The sequence below is a fragment of the Heterodontus francisci genome, chromosome 19 (assembly GCF_036365525.1).
Source record: "Heterodontus francisci isolate sHetFra1 chromosome 19, sHetFra1.hap1, whole genome shotgun sequence".
Taxonomy (NCBI): domain Eukaryota; kingdom Metazoa; phylum Chordata; class Chondrichthyes; order Heterodontiformes; family Heterodontidae; genus Heterodontus; species Heterodontus francisci.
In genome coordinates this window covers 67643240-67669506 of record NC_090389.1, presented here as the reverse complement: position 1 = coordinate 67669506, position 26267 = coordinate 67643240, and the positions used below count along the sequence as shown (strand labels likewise).

General features: G+C 42.3%; 1 protein-coding gene across 2 annotated transcripts in view; it reads left to right on the top strand.

The window, feature by feature from the left end:
- Nucleotides 1-26267, top strand: part of slc6a11b (solute carrier family 6 member 11b) — a 213659-nt gene that overhangs the window by 44955 nt on the left and 142437 nt on the right. For both annotated transcript variants that reach the window (XM_068051852.1, XM_068051853.1), the window contains one exon: nucleotides 17603-17737. In XM_068051852.1, the coding sequence (XP_067907953.1) occupies nucleotides 17603-17737 (135 nt within the window). The remainder of the gene's footprint in view (nucleotides 1-17602; nucleotides 17738-26267) is intronic.

Sequence of the window (26267 nt, the reverse complement as noted above, 5' to 3'; positions counted from 1 at the left end):
CCGGGACCCAGCTTTGAATATTTAAATGACCAGAATGCATACATTTAAATAAACTTAGCTGCAATCTTACGGCTGGGCCGTCATCTTCTGAGCGGAGGCTGTCACTGGCGCGCCTTCACTTTCCTGTCTGGCAGTGGTGGGGGTTGGGGGGGCGGCGGCGGAATGGGATCAAATTTACATCATTAGTTTAGGGGATGGTGCGAAGGGGTGACCTGTGAACTTTATTCAGTTTTGAGGGTGCAAAGTCAAGTGTGGAAGGTAACTGTTTTTTGGGAGGGGGTGGAGAGGGCAAATAATGAATTTTATTGTTATTGGGGGTGGGAAAGGGATGGCAGATTATTTAATCAGTACAGTGGCAGGGGGTATAACTTAAAAAATTTTAAATACCCGACTGTCCTTTAAAAATGATGCCAGAGCCTGTGCACAGGCAGCCGACGCCGTTGCTGGCATGGGAGAGCCCGCCCCCTCCACGTGATTGGTGGGGGGGGGGGGGGGCGGAGGGGGCGTCCCGACCAGATCATTAACATGGGCCGTGGCGGTGACAGGTGAATAACATGCAGCTCAGTGGGACCAAATAACATCAATTACATATATAGCATCAACATATTGAGGCACATGTTGAACTTGACCAGAAGCTGGTCTAATGCATTGGGTGCATGCACACTTGACCATCCAATTTTACATTCAACTGGTCATTAGCATCGCTCTGGCTGCCAGCAGATCCTTGTAAAATAAGGGATATTTATAAAATGAGAAATGAGACAGTTGAGCTGTCTGATTCTCTCAGTGTGAAGGATCGTCAGACTTTCCTGCTGCCTTATGTTACAGAAATCAGTTCTCTGCAGCATTTTGGAAATTGTAGTAATGATTTTTTTTTGAAGTTAATCTCCTCCAGTCAGCTTCATAATGTACCGATAATTCGGCTTCCATGATTTTGCTCATTGCAATAACTACAATTTGCTGAATGTAAATCAGGTTGTTTCACCATTGAGACAGCGTAGACTAGCTGTCAGTAAACAGAGTTCCCTACATAATGCACACTATAAGATCCAGGGTTTTATGAGCTATGCATTTGGGTGTATGAAGCAGCATACGACTGACAGAATTTTATCCGAATTGACCAAAGTGACAGGTTTAAGTTTTACATCAGTCAAACCCTTATATTAGGTTAGTTGGGTGTCCTGTAGAGCAGACAAACATTACAGTAGTAGTCAGACTGATACAGAGGCACTGCAGCCAATATTTAATTGTACAATAAAGCCAGCTGGATGGGAAACTGTGCATTTTGAGATTCAACCAATGTGAAATTCAAACCCTGTAATGTAGATAAGACTGTACAGAATGTGAATATTTTAGATGCACATTTTTAGAATTCAGTATAAAATGAGGACCTAGATGTAATTGACTGCCTGAAGGTTTGCTCACCTTTCAGTCCTAACATGAAGTGAAGCCCAACAGGATGAGTTTGTATACAATAGGAACGTGAGTAGACTATTCAGCCCTTCAGGATGTTCTGCCATTCAACGAGCTTATGGCTGACTTGTATCTCAACTCCATTTACCTGCCTTTGCTTTGTATCCCTTGATACACTTGATATCTTTCCCGATCAAAAGTTTATCCATCTCAGTCTTGAAAATTTTAATTGACGCAGCATCCAAAGCCTTTAGGGGGAGCAGGTTCCAAATTTCCATTAAATTTTGTGTAAAAATATGCTCTCTGCTCTCACTCCTAAATGATCTAGCTCTAATATAAAGATTGTGCCCCCTAGTTCTAGATTTCCCCCACCAGAGAAAATAGTTCCTCTGAGCTGAATTTTACAGACCCCCCCCCCCCCACCCCGCCCCGACATCGGGGTTCATGGCTGGGGTTGCTGCCATACACACCGACGCCGGGAGGTCCCAGTCAGATATTGCCGACGGTGGCAAGGCCTTGTGGCGGCACTCCCCCACCGCTTGGTGACGGGACCGCCATTTAAATATTTAACTAAGTTAAAATCATTGAATTAATTATATTCACGTTCCTGCTGTTTGTCCTGGTGCAATCTTCCTGCTGCCGGCCGGCACTCTCACGCCTTCAGATCCCCGTCTGGGGAACTGTGGTGGAACACTGATGGGGAGAGGGGAGGAGACAAGTTTCTCAGTGCAGGAGCAGGCTGGCATGTGGCCCGTGTGGGTGGGTCACCATTGTTTTCAGGCGGGGGTATAAATTTCAGTCCTCTGTATCTATCTCATAGAATACCTTCATCATTTTAAAAACATTGATTTGATGACCCCTCAACTGTCTCAAATGACTCAAGGAAATACAAACCAATTGCAAGGAATGTTGCATCACTGATGGTCGTGTATTGTTTCTTTCTTGAGTGTGAAAGACTAACTGGAGAGGTTTAGTATTTACAAGACTTGTAGATGACTGAACGAAAACAGCATCACAACTCCTCCAGGAGCTCAATAGATCAAATCAATATTTAACTGCGTGATATGGAACAAGAAGGTTGATTGCTGGTCTGTACTGAGGTGACAGATGTCTTCTGAGTTGGAGGGGTGCGGAATGAGGGGTTGGGGTGGGGGAGCCTGTAGGTTTAGCTAAGGTTCCTGCACCAGTTTGCAATCCTGCAGGAAAGTATGCATGTGTGATTTCAGATGAAGCCGGGATTGGGCTTTATTGTGACCCCAATTCACCATCCCACACAGTCAAATAGACTTGACAGTACTCTCTGTCCAGGCACTGAGTGATCACTCAGGATATTCCAGTATTTCTGTACCTTGACTGGAGAAGAGGTGAAAATTGAAGTATGTGAAAGGGATGTGCAAGACAGCATCAATGTGGGAGTGGGGATTTGTTTATTTTAATCTAAAATAAACAAATGTGGTCAGGGCGATTAAGCGATCAACTATAATTAATAGTTTTAAAGTGTTTAGAAATAATTATCACGTTTTCAATTTGCAAAAAATCAGTTGTACACAAGTGTTTATTAACCACTCCCCGGTTTGGTCCTGCAGTATATGATTTCTGTTCTTAATCAAAATTCTATTAATTAATTGCATGCAAACATGAGAGCTTCATTTCATTCCAATAGGACGAAAGTAAAGAAATCAAATGATGTGCCGTGTTTTGTTGATATATAATTGATCATAACAGGCGAGCTTCAAACAGAACATTCAGTGTGAATACATAATTAAATATGATGAAGTCAGAATTATGGAGAGTTTAACTTGCCAGAAGCCATAAACAAAACTGTTGCATGAGAAAATGAACAATCATTTAACTGTCAGGCTGTTTTTCATCACTTAATTATTTATCTGGCAAGACTTCAGCTTTTGATTTGTGTATTGAGGAATGTGTGCATTGTTTACCGATTTTTGTGTTTTATTTTCTCCTGAATTCAGTCAAAAATTAGGTGAAATCAGCTGCAAGGAAATCTTTGGTTAAGCAACAGTTATGCCCAGTTTTGGCCGCCCTATGTTAGAAAGGATGTCAAAGTGGGTACAGGAGAGATTTACCAAAATGACAGTGGGCATGTGAGGCTTTGGTTATGAGGAAATATTAGAGAAATCTGAAATTGTCACCAGAGCAGAGAATGTTGAGAGGAGATCTGATAGAGCTGTTCAAAATTATGGGAGGAATTTGATAAAAGTAAATGGGGGAAGAACTGTTTCCCCAAGTCAGTGGCTTAGTAATTTAAAATCAAAAAGAATGAAGGGAGAGGTTGGAAGAATTGATTTTACACAAAGGATTTTTAGGACATGGAATGCCCTACCAGAAACAGTGAGAGAGGCAGAAACCATTACAGCTTATTAAAAGGAAGTGATTAAATATTTGAAAAAATTAAATGGGCATGGAGGAAGAGGAGGAAAATGGCCCACGTGGATCACTCTTTTAGAGAGCTGACCTGGGGGCAGTGGGCTGAATGGCCTCCTTTCTTGCCTTAAGATTCAATGATGGTGACATTCAACATCGGCAGGGGTGCAGAATGGATGATAGTTGACCATGCTATTTTTTTTATTTGTTCAAGGGATGTGGGCGTCACTGGCAAGGCCAGCATTTATTGCCCATCCCTAATTGCCCTTGAGAAACTGAGTGGCTTGCTAGGCCATTTCAGAGGGCATTTAAGAGTCAATCACATTGCTGTGGATCTGGAGTCACATGTTGACCAGACCAGGTAAGGATAGCAGATTTCCTTCACTAAAGGACATTAGTGAATCAGATGGGTCTTTACAACAATCGACAATGGTTCCATGGTCACCATTAGACTAGCTTTTTAATTCCATATTTTGTTATATTAATTGAATTCAAATTTCACCAGCTGCTGTGGTGGGATTCGAACCAATGTCCCCAAGGCTTCAGCTTGGGCCTCTGGATTATTAGTCCAGTGACATTACCACCAAGCCACTGCCTCCATAATTTAAGTACATCAAGGAGAAAATACACTTTTTACAGAAATTGGTTTAGATAAACTGTTGTATTGGCTGGCTAGAAATTATCTTGTTTCACTTACAAATATATAGCAACATGAAAGCGTACTGCATAATTACTGGACTAAAACAAGGGAAAGATGATACCAGTTTAAGAACTCACCTCTGAACGTCTGTCAAAAGTGATTTTCTGTCACGTTCTGTCACGTGTTGCATGGCTATAAACAAGTCACCAGATGCTTATTTGCACAGATCACCAAACGTTATTATGTGTGTGGTTGATGTGGACTGATGGCCTGTAGAAGACAGTTGCTGCAGTTATTTTGCCCTTGTGTGTTCCCCGCATTATTTTGAGAATTTTTCCAGCAATATTCAGCCATCTTAGTCTCTGAAATTATCAATTCTGTTTTCTTAAAAGGCTGCAGCAGTGAAGAGAAAACTGGATAGAAACATTTATGAAAGTCAGCCCCATATAGTTATGAAAACACACAGCTGCCATCTTATCTCCTGGGATACATGAGCATAGCTGTGATTTCTTTTACTCCCATTATTATCACCATATTTGCAATCAGAATAATCAGGAATGGGTAGTAATTCCTCTGATCCTCAAGTCAATTAATATGCAACACTAGCAAAACAATTGAGACAGGGCCCGTTTGGTGGAATGTGGGGCTTTTACAATTAAGATAACCCTTCTGGCATTGGCAGAAAATCATGATGAAAAATTATTAAGGGGGCCTCATGATGTCCAGCTAGCTCTCCCTCAGTCATGAATGCACAGGCTATGGTTTCCAGCCTGGTATATTATACATTTCTGCCTGGCTTTGGTTACTTCTTGGGTTCCCTTTCCTTGTATAATAACTGTTGCTGACCCTTCCCTTGGAGTTCCAGAGCTCACGTCTTACAATAATAAATCTCAACGAGATGAATAAGCAGGATGTCAATCCTTACCTGATCCTTATCTGCCAAATTTTCTTTAAAAAAACATAGACTTCAAAATGATGTTTATGTATTTTGTGGGTGATTTTATCATGCCACTGTGGTATATTAACAATTAGTGTGCAATGCTAGCAAAACAGCTGGGATAGGGCCAGTTTGATGGAACATGGGATCGATTATATCATGGCAGCATCATTTGTAGATTTTGTGTAGATTCCTTGAAATTGTACAATCAGCTCTAAAAAAATGAGAGTCACCAAAAACAAATCAGGCTGGAGTTCACAGAACAGACCACCGTCCTGAGCTTATTTCCCTTTGAATAGTTCATTTGCTGTTCTCGTTACATAGAGAGGGGCTTAGACAGAGTGCCCTGTGCAAATATATCTATTCATAAATATAGCACGGTGTCATAGATGTAGCATTACACCTGCAGTATTAGAGGAGGAAGAGGAGTAGAGTGTTGAAGACTAACTAAAAAGAAGTAAGAAATAATACTTTAAAAAAAGAGCATGGAATATTTAATAACTTTTTTAAAGCAATGTATATAATAGCATTACATTAAACTTGTTACATAGTCTTGCATGGGCTGTTAGTACAACACGTTAACGCTATAAACTTGCTTGACCAGACATTCAGCTGAGCCAACCACATAATTGGCGCGGCTACTAGAAGAGGCCTGGTGCTAAGTATTCTGCAGCAAGTGATTCCCCAAAGCCTCTCCACCACTGACAAGGCACAGGTCAGGAGTGTAATCCACTTGCATGGATGGCTATGGCTGCAAAAACACCCAAGGAGCTGACATCATCCACAATAATGCAGTCCATGATTCTCGCAGCACAGTGGCGCAGTGGTTAGCACCGCAGCCTCACAGCTCCAGCAACCCGGGTTCAATTCTGGGTACTGCCTGTGTGGAGTTTGCAAGTTCTCCCTGTGTCTGCGTGGGTTTCCTCCGGGTGCTCCGGTTTCCTCCCACATGCCAAAGACTTGCAGGTATAGGTAGGTAAATTGGCCATTAGCAATTGCCCCTAGTATAGGTAGGTGGTAGGGAAATATAAGGACAGGTGGGGATGTGGTAGGAATATGGAATTAGTGTAGGATTAGTATAAATGGGTGGTTGATGGTCGGCACAGACTCGGTGGGCTGAAGGGCCTGTTTCAGTACTGTATCTCTCAACATAAACTAAACTAAGAAGGCTCATCACCACCTTCTCAAGGGCAAGCAGAGATGGGGCAATAAATGCAGGTCTTATTAACAATGCCTGTATCCCAAGAATGAATAATTTAAAAAATAGTGTAATGGAGAGCAACAATTCCCAGGGTTGTGAGTCTCATGCTTCATCCCTTCGTTGAGCGCCATGGTTTTTCAACAGGTTGTATGCTCAGTTCACAGACTATTTAAAATGCAGGTTAGGGGGTCATTGTTTATCTGCTCATCCATGGCTGCAATGTCCAGATGGAATCTCCGCACTCTTAGCCATACCTTGCAGGATATTTTAGACTGAATCAATTAACTTCTGTAGACTATTCTGTCCAGAAGCAATCTTCTTCCAGGCTCGAGGGGCTATACGGCCTGCTCCTGTTCCTATTCTTACATTTTTTTGTAAGCAGGACCTGCAATCAAGGAAGAAGCTGAGCTGGTTCTGCAGGCAGCAGGTGCCACCTGCATTTGCTCCTGTACACTGAGATTCATGTATTGCCACAGACAGTACCTTCTGGGATGTGGTGGAGTTGCGCTGTTGCTTGCTAAAGTTAGTGAGAGCACCTCAGGTTGTAGTGCAGTGCTGACTTTCTTGGGGACATTGGCAGTGCTGATATTGTTGTTCCAGGCCTACAATAGCGTGAAGGACTATATGTCATAATGCTGGCTCCAAGAAACACCTCAAGCAGCTCTTGCTATGCAATAGTAACTTTCGCAAGCAACAGCGCAACTCCACCACATCCCAGAAGGTACAGACTGTGGCGATACATAAATCTCAGTGTACAGGAGCAAATGCAGGTGGCACCTGCTGCCTGCAGAACCAGCTCAGCTTCTTCCTTGATTGCATGTCCTGCTTATAAAAGAATATAAGAATAGGAACAGGAGCAGGCCGTATAGCCCCTCGGGCCTGGAAGAAAACTGCCTCCAGAGCAGGATTGTCTACAGAAGTTACCATGATTTTTTTTTGTGGCTGTGTATGCCAGTACAGGAGTAGAGGGGTAAAACATGTCAAAAGCAGAGTTGGGTTGGGGAAGTGCTCTGTCTACACCCTCCTTTTCCTTGATGCTCTCATGCCAAATCAGATCCAGGGTGATCTCTTTGAGTGGATTCTACGACGTGCATTTCCTGGGCCCTTCTGTTCCCTTCTAGTATGTGCTATCTAGTCTTGCAAATGGAGAACTAATCCTCAGAGGTTGCGTTTAGGAAGCAGAGACAGTGACATACTGCGGCCCACCCTGTCTGCCCATAGGTAATCATGTTTCATGCAGTTATGATGTCTCACCAAGATTTCTTATGTCAAACCCTTTTAAGATTTTAGTATGACCAAGTTTGAGTTCCAAATTACTCCTTGTAGCTGACCTTGTATCAACACTTAGGATGCTGCAGCAGTAAGTAAGTTACAGGTCATTAGATAACACCTTGTGGCATACAGACTTGCAGTTGCTGCTTGGCAGTGACAGCTATTTAGCTGTACCTTGGCAGCTTTCTTTCAGTCAGCTGTGTCCTTTCTGACCTGTATGCAGTTTCTCAGAGTCACACCAAGAAGATCTATTCTGTCTGCTATCTCCTGTATGCTTTGGAGGAATATGCTTTCCTGTACCATTCAGGACAGCTTTCCTTTCTTGCATTTCCTGTTTCAGTAGCTCCAAATTTATTTTTTTTATTTCCAAAATATACTTTATTCATAAAAATCTGTAAAAATTACATTGCCAAACAGTTTCCAAACAGCACCAAAAAATACAAACATTGCAAGGGAGATCAGTTTCCTTCAATACTGTCATGAGTTTCTTCCCAACCCTTCCGTTTCACAATTGTCATGTCAATTACAGTTTTACATTTACAGCAATTGAGAATATTAACGATGCAGTTCGAGGGGTTTCCCATGGATCCAGCCCCTCAGTCCAGCTTGGTGGGGGAACCTTACACTGTGGTCTTTCCCCATTGAGCCTTTGCTGCGGCTGCCCCAAGCTTTAGTGCGTCCCTCAGCACGTAGTCCTGGACCTTGGAATGTGCCAGTCTGCAACATTCGGTGGTGGACAACTCTTTGCGCTGGAAGACCACCAAATGCTTGCATTGTCTCAGCAAGCAATTCGCAGATAAGAAACCTGGAATTTCACTGCACTAGCTGTGTCGTGCTCTCCACTGTGAAGGCGACACAACGTAAATAGCTGCTGGAGAAGGCTTTAACAGCAAAGTGAGTATATTCCCCCAAACAACATAGCCCCTGCCTAACCAAGCTTATATCTCTCAAACTCTGTTTTAGATTAGTTATAGAAATGTGCTGAAAACACTAATGTAGTTCAAATGATTTGGATGTGGGGACCAAATTGTGATATTTCCAAATTTGCTGATGACACAAAACTAGGTGGGAATGTAAGTTGAGAAGGATGCAAGGAGGCTTCAAGGGTATTTGGACAGGCTAAGTGAATGGTCATGAACATGGCAGTTGGAACATAATGTGAATAAGTGTGAAGTGATCCACTTTGGCAGAAAAAAATCGAAAGGCAGAGTATTTCTTAAATGGTGAGAGGTTGGGAAGTGTTGATATCCAAAGGGACCTGGGTGTCCTTGTTCATGAGTCACTAAAAGCCTGGTTCGAGACTTAGGTGCAACAAGCAATTGGGAAGGCAAATGGTATTTTGGCCTTCATTGCAAGGGGATTTGAGTACAGCAGTAAAGATGTCTTGCTGCAATTTTATAAAGCCTTGGTGAGACCATCCTGGAGTATTGTGTGCAATTTTGGTCTCCTTATATAAGAAAGGATATACTTGCCATAGAGGGAGTGCAATGGAGATGGGGCGGCACAGTGGCGCAGTGGTTAGCACCGCAGCCTCACAGCTCCAGGGACCCGGGTTCGATTCTGGGTACTGCCTGTGCGGAGTTTGCAAGTTCTCCCTGTGTCTGCGTGGGTTTCCTCCGGGTGCTCCGGTTTCCTCCCACATGCCAAAGACTTGCAGGTTGATAGGTTAATTGGCCATTATAAATTGCCCCTAGTATAGGTAGGTGGTAGGGAAATATATAGGGACAGGTGGGGATGTGATAGGAATATGGGATTAGTGTAGGATTAGTATAAATGGGTGGTTGATGGTCGGCACAGACTCGGTGGGCCGAAGGGCCTGTTTCAGTGCTGTATCTCTAAACTAAACTAAACTAATAATCCCTGGGATGGTGAGATTATCTTATGAGGAAAGATTGCAGAACCTGGGCCTCTATACTCTAGAGTTTCGAAGAATGAGAGGTGATCTAATTGAAACTTACAAAATTCTTACAAGGCGTGACAAGGTAGATGTGGTTAGGATGTTTCCTCTGGCTGTTGAGTCCCGAACCAGGGGACACAGTCTCAGAATAAGGGGCAGGCCATTTAAGACTGAGATGAGGAGGAATTTCTTTACTCAGAGGTTGGTGAATCTTTGGAATTCTGTACCCCAGAGGGCTGTGGAAGCTCAATCATTGAGCATATTCAAGTCAGAAATCGATAGATATCTGGATACTAATGACATCAAGGGATATGGAGAAAAGTGGGGAAAAATGGCGTAGAGATAGATGATCAGCCATGATCTAATTGAATGGCAGAGCAGGCTCAATGGGCTGAATGGCCTACTCCTGCTCCTATTTCCTCTGATCCTATGTTCCTAAATCGAACTCATAAAAACTGTAGTACAAAAGGAGGGCACTTTGCACCTATGTTCCTTTGCCTATGCCAGTGCTACTTGTTCAACTGAAATTATCTATTGTAATCCCATTCCCTTGTATCCTTTTATTTATTCCTTTTAAAATACTTAAAATAATTCCCTTTAAAATGATATTAATCTCCATAGCTTAATAGCCATATGCTGTCCTTCCCAGGGGCTTTTCCGCTGGCTAGGGAATCAATGGCATCACTGAGTTCCGATTTGGTTGGCTGTATGTCCAGCTCATCCATGACTGGTAGAGGCTGGGCTGCATTGAGGGCAGTCTCAGTGACAGCATTCTCCCTGGAGTACAGTTCTAGGTAGTGCTCAACCCAGCGGTCCATCTGTTTGCGTTGGTCAGTGATTATGTCCCCTGATTTAGATTTGAGGGGGGTGATCTTCTTGATGGTTGGCCCAAGAGCTCTCTTCATGCCATCATACATTCCTCTGATGTTTCCGGTGTCTGAGGCCAGCTGAATATGACTGCATAGGTGTTGCCAGTAGTCGTTTGCGCAACGCCTAGCTGTTCTTTGTGCAGTACTTCTGGCTGCTTTAAGTGCTGCGGATGTTAAATCGCTGGGGGCTTTCTTGTAGTTCAAAAGTGCAATGCGCTTAGCGGCTATGACAGGTTCCAGCTCTTCATTATGAGATTGAAACCAGTCTGCATTTCTCTTCGCACTTTTGCCGTAGGTGGTCAAAGCTGACTCATAGATGGCGTCTCTGATGTGGGCCCACTTGGTCTCAGCATCCCCTGTGGGAGTGTTTTGAAGGGCTGTTACAAGTGAATTTAGAAATTTTTGTAACAGCTGTGGGTGAGAAATTCTGCTCGTGTTGATGCGCGGGTGGCCCTTCTGCTTGGAATGATGCAACTTCTTTGGTCTGAGTCTAACCTTGCTGCACACCAGGGAGTGGTCGGTGTCGCAGTCCGCACTGTGGAAGCTGCGTGTGATTTGAACACTGTTTAAGGCGGCTCGCCTTGTGACAATGAGGTCTAGCTGGTGCCAACGACGTGATCTTGGGTGCCTCCATGAAACCTGGTGACAGGGTTTAGTGTGAAAGAACGAGTTGGTGATGCAGAGGTTATGATAGGTACACAACTCAAGCAGTCTCTGCCCGTTCTCATTCATCCTTCCAACGCCATAGCGCCCAAGGCAGGAGGGCCATGAGTCATGGTCGGCCCCAACCCTGGCATTAAAGTCCCCCAGCAGGAATAGGTGTTCGGTGTTGGGGATGCTGCTAATGATGTTATGGAGTTGTTCATAGAACTGGTCTTTAGCTTCAGGTGCGGAACAGAGTGTTGGAGCATAGATGCTGAGTAGGTGTACTGGACCAGAGGTGGTGAGCAGTCGGATGGACAGTATGCGTTCCGAGCCATTTGAGGGAGGCTCTATCATGCTGAGCAAGGAGTTTCTGATGGCGAAGCCCACTCCATGCTGTCTTGGTTCTTCAGGATCCCTGCCCTGCCAGAAGAAGGTGTAGTCTTGCTCTGCTAGAGAGTCACTCCAGAATTGGCCTTTATAGCCACTCCAGGCGCTGCTTCACAAACCACTGACCACCTCCAGGCGCGTATCCATTGTCTCTCGAGATAAGGAGGCCCAAAAGAAAGAAAGAATAGCCATATGTGGTATAGTATTCCTACCCATGCTTTTTCTAAATGTTCACTAATTTCATTCTGTATTATGGACTCTAGACATTTCCCAATAAATGAGGTAAGATTCACTGGCTTATAATTTCCAGGTTTACCCCTTTCTCCTTGAACATTTGCCACTCTGCAGTCCTTTAGCAAATTTCCATTTCCAAATACTTTAGGAAAATTATGGTCAATGCCTCTGCTGTTCCCTCTCCACCCTAGAACCATAAAATCTTGGAATTATACAGGACAGAAGGAGGCCATTTGTGCATGTGCCAGCTCTTTGGCAGAGCTATCCAATTAATCCCACTGTCTGCTCTTCCCCCTTCGTCCTGTAATTTTTTTAACCTCCAAGTATTTGTCCAATTCTCCTTTGAATGTTCCTATTGAATCTGCTTCCACCACCCTTTCAGGCAGTACATTCCAACATGCTGCTGTGTAAAACAATATTTCCCCATAGCACCTTTGGTTCTTCTGGTAATTAGCTTAAATCTGTGTCCTTTGGTTACCAATCCTTCTGCCACTGGAGACAGTTTGTCCTTACTTACTTTATCAAAACCTTTCATGATTTTGAACACCTTTATCAAATCTCATCTTAACCTAAGGAGATCAACCACAGCTTCTTCAGTCTCTTCATATAACTTAAGTCCCTCATCCCTGGTGCGATTCTAATAAACCTCCTTTGTGCCTTCTCCAAGGCCTTGACATCCTTCTTAAAACGTGGTGGCCAGAATTGAACACAATGCTCCAGCTGAGGCCTAACCAGTGTTTTATAAAGATTCAACATAACCTCCTTGCTTTTGCACTGTATTATGCCTCTATTAATAAAGCCAAGGACCCCATTTGCTTTTTTAACAGCCACCTGAACCGGTCCTGCAAAGGATTGTGTAGATACGTTCCAGGAACCTCTTGAGTGTGCTGGAATGCATACAATCTGGACCGGGTAACTTTAATATGTTGCATATCGTGTGTATTTTTCAAGCTGCATTCAGAATTTAAAAGGTTAGGAACAACAGGAAATATTATCCAGATTTATGCCAACTATTTAGTCTGTGTGAAGAAAACTAGTTATACTTGTATATGACTGCCTGTATTAATGTGAAAATATCACTTCTCAGGCCCAGATGACTTGCAGGCTCGTAAAATTTTCAACATTTGAAATATTTACAAAGGGGTTTGACAACGAGATAGTATACTTTCCAAATTTGGAGATAAGGTAATACAGAGGCAGTATTTTGCAAGAAGAAAGAAAAGATAGAGATCGTGAAGAACTTCATAAATATTGAAAAATGTTTAAAGATATTAATAGCACTGAGACATTTAATTGTAGAAAAACATTGGAAAGTCATTACTGAAGATGCAGTATCTAAATACTGAAGTGTATGTAAAGATCTTGACTAACTTAACTACTGGGAAATATTTTATTTTGAATAATATTTACAGAGGTGATTATTCTTACATTTTAAAAACTGAAAGTTATAAAGTATAATCAGTAGAATATAGTGAACCATAAAATAATTCTATAATTAATGATAATTGATTTTAAAAAATGTGGATTTTGGCTTTAAATGCACAAGTCTTAAAAGGAACAAATGTATGAATAACATTTATCAGAAGTGCCTGATACAATCAACTTTGATGTAAATTAGAGAATTACAGATTCCCTTTATAAATATCTTTTTGAATGTATTGTTTTCCCAGTTCATTGTATTTATTTTGCTTATGATATTTTTCTCTATGGGGTGTGAGCCTTTAGCTTAGTGTTAGCATTCTTCTCTGAGTCTGATGATGATGGGTTTGAGCCCTACTCCAGACTGCTCTGGTGAGTGGAGGCTAGAATGTGAGGGGTGAAGTTGGTTTGACACACTGCTTGATTTTCTTCAGTGACATGAGTCACGATTGAAATCCAAGAAACCCCAAGTAACAACTCAAACTGCCCAAACTTTTGCACTAATTAGCACTTAATCATCAGTCTCTCACATAGAAGTTCTAAATATGTCTGGTGTGAAAATTCAAAAGGGGCCAGATTTTGCTGGAGCTTGTCCCATTAGACTTGTTCTTACACATTTAGGCTTGAAAATATTTTGAGACCAGAAAGTTGCTGGGAGTGTGAGCTGTTAACAGCACAGTGAGGGCAACAAGTCATCTGGGACCTTAGTGAACAATGGGACAAAAAAGGTATCTCCTTAACCAATGAGATTAAAGAATTCAGAAATAAATGGAGCAAGGACTGAGAAGGAGGGGGGAATCGAAGTGGGTGAATTGAATGTCAAATCAGATACAAAAAGAGAAATAAAGAGGGAAAGAAATGTTGGATTAAATAAGAGAGAAATGGCACAGCATGATGAGCCAAATGTCCTCTATGATTCTAAATTTCTATGAAATTGGGACAGAAAGGAGAAGTAAAAAAAAAATAAAAGATAAAATTTAACATTTGACATTTTTCAAATCTCCTAAGTTCATTCACGATCTGAAGGAATGAGACTCCACATTTCTAATTGCTTACTTTTTGGGCAAGAGAAGTTGGTCGGTAGTTATTAACAATTATCATGTTATTAAAAGGAGACTTACTCTGTTAATTAGTAGACTTGACTTTCTGTAATGAGTTTAATGGACAATTAATGTTCAAATGCAACAACTTCCTGAAAAGCGCAGGGAAATTAAGGGCAAAATGCCATTTTTGCAAAGCTAACAGTGGAGTGATGCATTATCAACCTACAATTTGTGCCGATTTGCAATTCACGGCATATCTCTTCCTTGCTGAAAATTGTTGACCGATTTGCACAATAAGAATACCGTGTGTTCAGATGACGTTATTTTGTCAGTATAATGGTGCAGCCAATGTCTGTTGAAGTTGGAGGTTAAAACACATTTGGAGACATAGGGCTGAGTTTTCCCGGTCCTACAGGGATGGATTAGGAGGTGAGACAGGGAGGTAAATTAGAAAATAGCTCATTGGACAGCCAACCCACTTCCAAACGATCTTGCCAAAGCAGGGTCAGTGTGGCAGTGGTTACCCACCGAGCAACAGTCAGGAGCCAATTAGGGCCATTAAGGGCCCAGTTGATGGCAAATTGATGACTACACCGGGATATTCCCCATGTCAGAACGGCTCCCACTGATTGCTGAGTCCAGAAGCTCCTCGGAGGTGGCCTCCCGGCGGCAGGCCAGGGTCCATCAGAGCAAGAGGCTCCATGCCTCAGTGAAGGATCCACCAAAATGAAAGCCCGCAGTCATGGCCAAAACCAATCCTGTGGAGGGGTTTTCCCTCCACTCCCATGGCTCTCCTGGCTGTGGGCTGCTGGCTGTACTGGGCTGCAAGTGCACTGTTTGGACCTCCCGACGCTGGAACCAAGTTGCTGTCCGTAATTTGATGGGGCTCCTGGAGGTGGCTTCTTAACTGGCTGCCTCTGGGAATATTGCGTCCACAGTCCCGACAGTCAGTTCCAGGTTCCCGAACCAGAATTCATTCTGATGTCAGGATCATGAGCCATCCAAGAAAATTCAGCACATAGACAGCTTTGCTGTGCAGCTGATCTTTGCTACACATAACCTGGAACTGACTTATGCTTGCACTGGGTGCCAGACGTGTTCCCTCTCTAACGCTGACAACTTTCACTTTGCTGAGTAGAAAAAAAACACCCAACACGTCTTTTCACTTTTAGTTTAATGTAGAATGTGGCATGTCATACATTACCCTGGATATTTATGTACAGGATTATTCTAATATTACCACTTTTTTATTGTGATTTCTCTAGTTCCTACAGTGGCACTACCACATTCTTATAGTTGAGTACTTATTCAATACTGGTTTAGCCATTGCCATTGTATGCAAGTTTGCTTCAATGTATGTTTTCACAATGTTAAGCTTTCAGGGACATTTTTATGAATGTGTACTAATGGGGGAAGCTTTGCCTGTGAGCTGTGTATACTGGAACACTAGGGATGTGTTCCCCATAATTTTCTATCTATAATGGTTGGAAATTGTTAGCAATGTGTGCTTACAACTTTTTGATAAGTGCAGTCCTCTGTAATGCTCCCCACCGATTGCACACTTTTGCAAAATCAAACCTTTTGGGGCTGAATATAACTTATGGGCTATTGATCGGAAGAAACCAACAGTTACTGGCCATCAGCCTAATTTAAATTTGCTGGGCATCAAACAGGTGGCTGTCAGCAAGTTATGTTGCAGGGTACGAGGGGGAGGATGTGTGGTCATGATCGTGAAGGGTGGGAGGTCCTGGGGTGGCAGTGACCTGGATTATTTTTGGAGGCCCCAGGGAGCACTTCAACACTTAACCTGTTATGGGCTTCTTCAGTTCCATTGCCCATTAAATTGGTCACCGGTGCTGACAAAAAATAGCAATCTCGGTTCTATTTCAGTAATAGGGGCTTGGTTTCCAGGTGGGCACTTTGAACACCTACCAGTCGGCCCCTTTCAAATTGGAGCTGGACAGATTGTTGGTGTTAACAGGGTGGTAAGACTGCCAATGCTATTTTGAGGCCATTACTGCTCCATTAATGCCAGGTGAAGGCAGGGAAAATTGACCTAATTGTGCATTCCCTTTTGCAACATATTGCTATCTCCTGGGTGAAATCACACTGTGATATTAGCATACCAATGCATTAATGTATATATAAGAAATTCCTTTGTGCATTAACCCAACAGTTTAAAACAAATTAGCACCTTTGTTAAAAAGTGGCCACAGTAATTTCAAATGCAACACCAATAAGTTCATATCAGACAGTGTGATCTCACCCCATTTGTATTTTATGTCATTTCCTATTCATAGAACTACAGCAATTTACTGCACAGCCTTCTGATTCATCGTATATGTGCCAGCTCTTTCTTAGAGCAATCCAAAACTAATCCCCCTTGCCCTGCTCTCTCCCACAGCCTGGTATCTTCCTTGGCTTCAAATATTTACCAGACTTCCCCTTAAAAATAATGCAATGGCCTCTGCCTCAACTACTTCCTGTGATAAAGCTTTCCAAAGTCCAAAAGTCATCTATGGAAGGAAGATTTTCCCAATTCACTCTTAAGCGGTAAAAATCCTCTTTTAATGAAAAGTGGGTAAATGAGAAATGTTTTTCCATAATTAAAAGACTGTTACTGGTGGGAAAGGCTTTGAAAATGTTTTTTTTCCCAACGTGATTATATAAGTAGTCCCTTAAATATGGATGATGTAGGAACTCTCATTTTTAGCTGAAATAGGAATCTTGCTTTGAAAAATGTACATATTCACTTTATAATTGTAATTTGACTAAGTATTTCCTTGCATTTCTGAAAGGTAATGGAATTACATTGGACAAATGATAGAATTGTGCATCTTGTTACCCTATTTATCATTTTTAATGCATGAATTATGTAAAGTTAAATTTTTAAAAGATAATAAAAACTTGAGTATTGCTGAAAATAGAGACATGTTGTCGAAGCTTTTTGTCTTGCACTCATCAGAACAATCCGCAAGAATAACCAATGTAAGGGAAAACAACAACTTTATTCTCTGAGAAGAGAGTGCTGATTGGTTGGCAAGTGAACTCTGATTGGTCGAGGCATTGCCATGGAGAATGCACCAGTTTATGGTGACTGGCAGCCAACTGCCAGGCTTTGTTTGAATAAAAACTGTGATTTTGATATTGATTGTTGATAATGCACAGTATATAACATTTACCAGGTAATGCTAATTATTATCCTTTTGTTGGAGAATAGTACAAAGGCAGAGCTGATGGTTTGGATCCTTTGTTCCTAGGTGGTGTATGTAACAGCAACATTCCCCTACCTGATGCTGCTGGTTTTATTGATTCGAGGAGTGACTCTTCCCGGAGCTGTAGAGGGAATAAAGTTTTACCTTTATCCGGATATCTCACGCCTGTCAGATCCTCAGGTAGGAACACTAATTACAACTATTATATCTCAATCCTCACCTTCAGTCAACAGCAGTAATGAATGGAATGGTGAGCAGGCCCCATATTTGTAAAGTTCAGGAACCCCATTTCTGTGAGTAAAGTTCACTGATCAGTGATTTGTCATGATAAATAAGTTGGATTGAGAGTTAGATCCTATGACCAAAATGCACAATTCATAATAGTTTCTATAACTTGAAGCAATTTACTGTTTTTAATCCCAAAAGACTAATTTCACGATCAGTTCCTGATAAGTGAATACATTGTTTACCAACACACATTTGATGTCCTATTAGAAATGAAGAATTTCTATCACAGGATTTCCTCTGTACTTTTGACAGTGGTAAAAATATTCTGTTTTGGTGTTAAAGTGAAAATATTTTACATTGTCAATACTGTTAATTGAGTCTAATCTGGGAGATTAATTAAAGAATTAATGAGACATTGACAGCAGATAACTGTGTGTTAGCAAAGTATAAGGTATGGTCTGAACAAGGACAAAATAAAATTCAATGAACAGGAGTTGAACCAATGGACTTAAGTTGGTATTGTACTTAAACAGATTGTCATGCTAGGCCCCCATCTGCCAAGAATGAGGCACATTAATTTTGCCATGAACATTGATTTTAAACTGTTACTGGAATGAAGAAAGGACTTGTTAAACAGATCAGCTGTGGATGGAAAAGATATTTGCATATTAACAGACAGTGATTGGAAGGACAAAGGACCATTCCCTGATATATTCAACCCACAATGGACCTTGATCACCAGGTATTGTGCGTAAGAGAAGCATTCCAGAGACTGCTAAGGTGATACAATCCAAGACGTGATCAGACCAGTTAGTCACATGACTAACCTGCTGGTCAACCTGGGCTTTTCTGAATTGTACAAACAGTTTGAACTCAGAGTGTCTGTTTGCTCCTGGATTGAGAAGATCTCTCCTGTCTGCTCCCATCTCTTTCTCACAAGCCTCTGAATCCACTGAAGACACATGAACCCCAAGAGAGAAAAGTCTCCTACAGCAAACAAGGTTTAAGAAGCATACTGGGCCCAATGAAAAGCAATGTATCTACCTACAATCAAGGACTTTACAGTGGGCTTGAAGAACTGTAACAAAAACTCTTCAGATATTGCCTCAAACGTTTCACTTTATTTATCTTCTGCTCTTTTCTGTCTCTATTTGCATGTGTGTATCGCGTATGCATGCTAGCGTGGGCACATCATGTATCCATAGGCGTTAATCAAATGAGAGTTTAAGTTTAATAAATTTCTACTTTTCGTCTTTAAACCTAAGAAAGCCTGTTTGTGCTGATTTCTTTGCCTTATAATTAGAAAGTGGTGAACAAGGATTCACCCAGGGGGAGCTAAAAACACGGTGTGTTTATAATTGAACCCTATTACGGTAAGACCAGGTGAAGGCTGAGATGGACCCCTGGACACCTTTCTCACCTCTTCGTAACACAGGTGCTGAGGGGTCTTTGGGGTAGGGTGGGGAGAGCGAAGAGGATTGTTCTCTGTGAAACCTCTCTCTGGCCTCAGTGTTGATATAAAATTAATTTGCTGCCAGTTTGCAAGATTTATGCAGAAGCTCTAATTCCTGAGACAACTTTGGTAGAGAACAAAGTCTTATCACAACTTTTTTTTAATTAAGAAGAAAACCTTGCAGCTTTTATAGGTTTCTCTGTACCAAACACTATTATCCATGTTAAGGCTGGACAGGCATTTTGTTACCAGGTTTTTGTCAGTACCGATCTTCTTCTGGCTACTTGCTGTTGTGCAGGAAAAGCCTGGCTGATGAACCCTCTGATATTTTCTTCCTTTTGCTGCAATGCCCAGCCTCTTTTCAGTGCCATTCCTTGACAGCACAGTCGAGATTGGGAACTCAAAATCAGGCTTAGAGACCTGCATTACCGATCTGTAACAAAGCGCTGGAGTCACTGTATCACCTGTACACACATCTAGTTTTAATTGGGTTTGAAGCTCACAACTGTCTGAGTAGCACCATTTTTAGAAACTGCCATAACTGTCTATCATGACCTTTTAAGTTGATCATGGATTGGAAAGACACAATTGGAAAATGTATACCGCCCACTGTTTCAGATGGCAGCAGTCAGTTACGCATCACAAAACAGTTTCTTGGGCTCACACTGTGACACACAAAGCTAGCACACAACTCTGAAGATCATTAGTAGGGCTCCAACTGAAGACACAGATAGAATGAAGTGCCCTATGGTTAATTCACACATATCATATGAGACATGCATGAGACATACAACATTGCCCTTTCAACATTAATCAATGTAAATTAATTTTAATGCAGCAAGGTGGAAGATGCCATACAATATACCAAAGCTGTGCACATGCAGCACTTTTTTTTTTAAAGCAAATGTACATACAGGGCCAGACTTTGCCTTGTTGCTCTGCTGTAATTCGGTGTACTGATCTCTATTTCCAGTTGTCCAACCTGCCCTCCCATTGAAGGAGACTCCATGCCAGGAGCACTAACCCATACAAGTTATCCCAAAGACTATATGGTAATTTGGTAACAAAGTGCATCTACCTATTAGAGTTCAGTTGTATTGGGGCAAATAGAAGGAGAAATATCAGGAGAGGATTGCAGAGACTCAGGGCTTTCTGGAATAATAATATTTGGTCTTGTTTGATTCCTTTATCAGGGTAAAATGCCTCAACAGCCTTAGACAATGAATAACTTTTGAGGTGCAGTGATTGTTGTTACATAGGCAAATGCATTTTACAGTTTGAGACAGTGCCTGAGGGTGTTCTAAAAACAAAAATAGCAGATCTTGATACAGAAGATATTATACCCAGCACCAGTTCATTTAACTGGAGTCTGTTGTCTTAGTATCGCTTCAGAAAGACCCTGTATTGGAAGATTAATGAGAATGCTGAGCTGCATCTTTCAAGATTTCAGTGAAAGAGTGTAGCTGTTTGAACATGACCAAATAGCATTTTCCAAAGAAATGGTGGTTACTTTGAGAGAAACTTGTGTTTACACATATGGATATGAAGCACTGCAAAATACTTGGGGGTTTTCACTCCATCTATTCCAACCAAGGCTGTGACCCACTAAATATGACCCACTTATATTTTATATTTAGAGATACAGCACTGAAACAGGCCCTTCGGCCCACTGAGTCTGTGCCGACCATCAACCACCCATTTATACTAATCCTACACTAATCCCATATTCCTACCACATCCCCACCTGTCCCTATATTCCCCTACCACCTACCTATACTAGGAGCAATTTATAATGGCCAATTTACCTATCAACCTGCAAGTCTTTGGCTGTGGGAGGAAACCGGAGCACCCGGTGAAAACCCACGCATACACAGGGAGAACTTGTAAACCCTGCACAGGCAGTACCCAGAATTGAACCTGGGTCGCTGGAGCTGTGAGGCTGCAGTGCTAACCACTGCGCCACTGTGCCGCCCTACACAAGTTATGTCCTACACTTGTGTTTGCCGATGTTAATGATGTTTGCAATTGGAGGATAGACACTAGCAAACACTAAACTCATTTATAGGTGAAAATTTAGAAATGATTAAAGTAAGAATAGTGGCTGGAATTTTACATTGTGGCAGAGGCCCCGCCCACTGGCTGAAAAGTCAGGGGCGAGCCGGCCTCCTGCGGGCCTAGAAGCTATGCAGTGATTTTGTCTGGCCCAGGCCCTTAATTGGCCCCAGGCAGGATTTCCGCCCCTCTAAGGCAGGAAGTCAAGCCTCCAGGAGCTGCTGGCCAGTCAGAGGATTGGTGGCTCCTCAGTTCCAGCAGCGCCACTGGGAGTGGTGGCCAGTGCTAGGACTGCACCCAGCAAGAATGGGACCAAGGAAGTGGCACCGAAAGATGACTGGGGTTTCAGACCTTGCTGGGGAAAATCGGCTGGGACCCGACAAGGGGGGTGGGGGTCGATTAGGAGGGTGGGGGGGATGTGCTTCAGAGAGGGTGGCTTGTGCCATGGGGAGGGGGGGGGATGGTGGGTGGTGGTTCTCTGTGGAGCACAGGGTGCCCGATCAGGAGGGCCCCCCAATCCGCAAGACGGCCGCCAGGTGTGACCGGGTGGCCTCCCTAGGTGGTGAAGTGCCTGGCTGCTGCTGTTAAGATACCAGCAGTGGTGGGAGGAGGCCCTTAAGTGGCAATTAATTGGCCATTTAAGAGCCTCAATTGGCCTTGGCAGGCAGACCATTTTCAACCTCCCCACCGCTTGTAAAATGGCAGCGGGGGTGGGTTGGCAACGGGAACAGTACCTCCACTTCCCACTTGATTTTACGCCCCCCTCTGCCTCCAGTCTGCTTCTAGGCGGCCATAAAATTCCGGCCAGTGTCTTTTACCCTGAGCAATGCTGCACTGCTGTTACAAGCCAAGAGATTGTTCTGTCTGCTATTGATTTCTAAATTACAATGATACATACTTGACTTTTATACATTTTTCACCACATTGCTTCAGAGAACTTTTATTCAGCTGGCTGTGATATTTCATAGAGTAGCAACCTACAGGATGTTGATTAAACAGATTCCAGATGTGAGAGAAGCTGAAGTAAATAAGGGGAATGTTCAGATGTTAAAAACAGCTCCTGGTTGGGGGGGGGGGGTCCCACAGCAGACATAATGTAATTGCTGTAGATGCAGCAAAACAAAACAATTGTAAAGAGATAAAAGCAGAAGTTCAGGGATCTTTTTGGTCAGTCACAACAGTCAACTCTGAAAGGAGCTCTGAAACGGAAGTCAGGGCAACTGAAGTACAGTGTGGTAAATGGGACTGCACAATCATGCTGATGAAAGCCAAAATAGTCGGCTTTTAATAGTTTTATGGCTGAACATATAAGAGAGGCAAGAAAAATGACTACAGATAGTAATTGAGACAATTTAAGATCACTGGGGTGGCAAGCTATGTGCACCACAATAACAAATGCAGATGCAGCGAATAAAAGATCATCCAAAATTCATTTGCTTATACTGTATACTATTGTCTAATTAAAATGATATCCAGCACATGCCAGACATAATAGACAAGGCACACAAAAAGGAAATAAAAATGTGGAGAAAATTATCTCCAGAAACGAAAGAAAAAACTGCAACTCAGAGAAAGCTACAACTTTGGATGCATTTGTTTGGTAAACATGGCTCAAAATGTTGATTGTGAATGGAGAAAAAAATGTACATTCATTATTGCTATTTAAAAGAATATGACAGTCAGATTTCTCAAAAATTGTGGCACTGTGATGAATGACCAGTTAATCTGTTTTTGATGGGAAGAGCTCCCTGCTCTTTTCCAAATTTGTGGTATGGATTTTCAACATTGATCTAAATAGCAAACAGAGCCTTAGCTTAAAAGCTCACCTGATGCATGTCACTTTCAACAATGCAACACTCGCAGGAATACCCCTGCAATGGAGTGTCGGCCTAGGTTGTGGGCCCATTTTTCACTTTGGGAAAATCTGCATTAACGGGGCAGTAAGGGCCTGAAATTGAGATCACTAGCCTTACTGATTAACCCGCTACGGTTTTACAGGTGCCTATCACTCGTTGTCTGGAAGTGCTTATCAGAAGTGGGGATGTTTGCTAATGATTGCACAATGTTCACCATTCGCGACTCCTCAGATACTGAAACAGCACGTGTCCATATGCAGAAAGACCTGGACAACATCCAGGCTTGGGCTGATAAGTGGCAAGTAACATTCATACCATGCAAGTGCCAGGCAATGACCATCTCAAACAAGAGAGAATATAACCATCTCCCGTTGACGTTCAATGGCATTACCACTGCTATCAATCCCCCACTATCAACATCCTGGGGGTTACAATTGACCAGAAAACAAACTGCAGCAGCCACATAAATACTTTGGCTATAAGAGCAGGTCAGAGGCTAGGAATTCTGCGGCTAGTAATTCACCTCCTATCTCCCCAATGACTGTCCACCATCTACAAGTCACAAGTCAGGAGTCTGATGGAATACTCTCCACTTGCCTGGATGGGTGCAGCTCCAACAACACTCAAGAAGCTCAACACCATCCAGAACAAAGCAGCCCACTTGATTGGCACTCCATTCACAACCTTCAACATTCACTTCCTTCACCACCGATGCACAGTGGCAGTAGTGTGTACCATCTACAAGATGCACTGCTCTTTAGATAGCACCTTCCAAATCCGTGACCTCTACCACCTAGAAGGACAAGGGCAGCAGATGCATGGGAACACAACCACCTGCAAGTTCCCCTCCAAGCCACACGCCATCCTGACTTGGAACTATATCGCCATTCCTTCACTGTCGCTGGGCCAAACTCCTGGAATTCCCTTGCTAACAGCACTGTGGGTGTACCTACACCCTAAGGACTGCAGTGGTTCAAGAAGGCACCTCACCACCGCCTTCTCAAAGGCAATTAGGGATGGGCAATAAATGCTGGCCTGGCCAGCGACGCCCACATTCCATGAGCAAATAATTTTTAAAAAGTAGGCCTTTTTCCCATGAATTCTGTGGTCCTATGACATAGTTGGTATGAGTTTAAGTAAAAAAAAAAGTGCTTGACTGTTTAGAGAAGTTGCCCTTATCTGGTGAGTTCCCCTGACAGCCAGGAGATGAGAGAGAAAAGAGTATTATCGGTAAAGGTGTCAGTGAAGCTCATCAAATGGAAGCTGATGTCTGTTGGCACCAGAGTCTCTATGAAGTTTAGCCAACCTTGTGAAGGCATTGAGCCTTTTTCTGTATTGTGTGAAAGTTCTTGATGTGGTAGAGATTTTCCTGACTGCCTCTGCAACCACTCTCCTCCAGGGCCTCCTGCCCTCAGTGTGAAACAGACAGCCTCTCTCAGCCCTCAGTTCTGCCAGTAGCATCTCCACTGACTCATTGGAAAATCTGGGCGCTCTTCCAGTTGATGACATCCCAGAAATTGCTACTCTTCTGCCACCTTACTGCGAAGCGATGTTGCCCTTTAACTGGCTGTGGCTGTTGAAAGACTGCACGTGAACTGTATTTCTTTTCCCTGCAGTGGTGGCAAGACAGTGAAAGATTTTTTTTGGCCTCCAAGACACAGATCAGCCACGATCCAATTGAAATGTAGAACAGGTTTGAGGGGCTGAATGGCCTACTCCTGTTCCTATGTTCCAGGTTAAAATACAATTTGACAACTTATTACACCATTCAATTCCTCTGCCTCCTGCTGTAAAGATTATTGAATCATTGGTTCGGTTCTCAAAGTAAACTGATTGAACTATTGGGATTTTAAAAAGTATGTTGCACAAAAGTGCATATTTTGAAATATGCTCGGTGGTTCATGTATGTAGCTCACAAGCATGTTATATTGTATTGTATTATATTATACTATATTGTAGTTTGCCACTACAAGACATAGTTAGCACTATAGATGAACATTTTGTATGAACTTTAGATCTACAATGATTTCGCAATGCTGATGAAAGTTTGGATAACGATTAAAATTCAGTTTAAGTATTTAGCTTGGCTCAGCTATATTGAATCCATATGAATATATTTAATGAACAATGCTGATTTGATGGAGACATTCTCTGTTAAAGTCTGAAAGATTTACGACTACAATGCCCAGGTTTAGTTGTCACTACAAAACGTGGATACATCTTTCCTTTTTAAACAATGATACTGTATAAAAGTAGAGTCCCTTTGGTACAGGATCATATTTAATTCATTCATTTTTATTATCTGATGCACAAAATACATTTGTTTTACTTTTCAGCATACGATGAACCATCTGGTTTTGTTCCCAACCTTAATTAAGATTGTTCAGTGTTTTTATAGCCTCAAGTCAGTAACTGAGATTGAAACAAGCTGCGAAAAGCATTAGACCATGACAGGAATAAAATTGTACTAAATTTGAAACCGCAGAATATCAGGTGTGAGGATTTAAGATAGAAAGTCCCCCAAATTCCTATCTAATATTATTTTTTCAGTTTTGGGAAAGGCATAAGCAAGCTTATCTGTTGCATGTCTATATTTTCAATTAAGTATAAAGTATGTTTATCGAAGCCAGTAAGTGATAAATTTGAGTTCAGTGATGGTTTCACTTTTCATTAACAATTGATGCTTAATCAATTGAGAAAGAAGCAAGTGTACATTATTTCAGTAGTTTTGTTACGATACATAGACAGCTTTAATTCATTGCAACCTCTGACCTTTTCATTGTTTGGCATTTCCTTGAAAACCAAACATTTAGTTCACTTTAGATGTAGTAAAATGAAGAGAAATGGGGCAGTGAAGTGTTCACCACAACCCCACTTCACAAAAAGCCAGTCAATACTTTCCTCCTGGATCCCTAGCCAGTGACTTAAACCATCCACCCAAAACTTGGCCTGCATATAAATGGTGGCCTTAATTTAATGAACCCTGTTACTTCTCTCTGTTTCCACCCCATACCACTTACAGCCAACAATGGCGTAGCTTTGTGAAGGTCAGTGCAGTGTTACAGAGGTGGAGGTGTAAAGTGGGGAGGTTATCGTTTCTGGAATTGTGTTTTACCTGCAG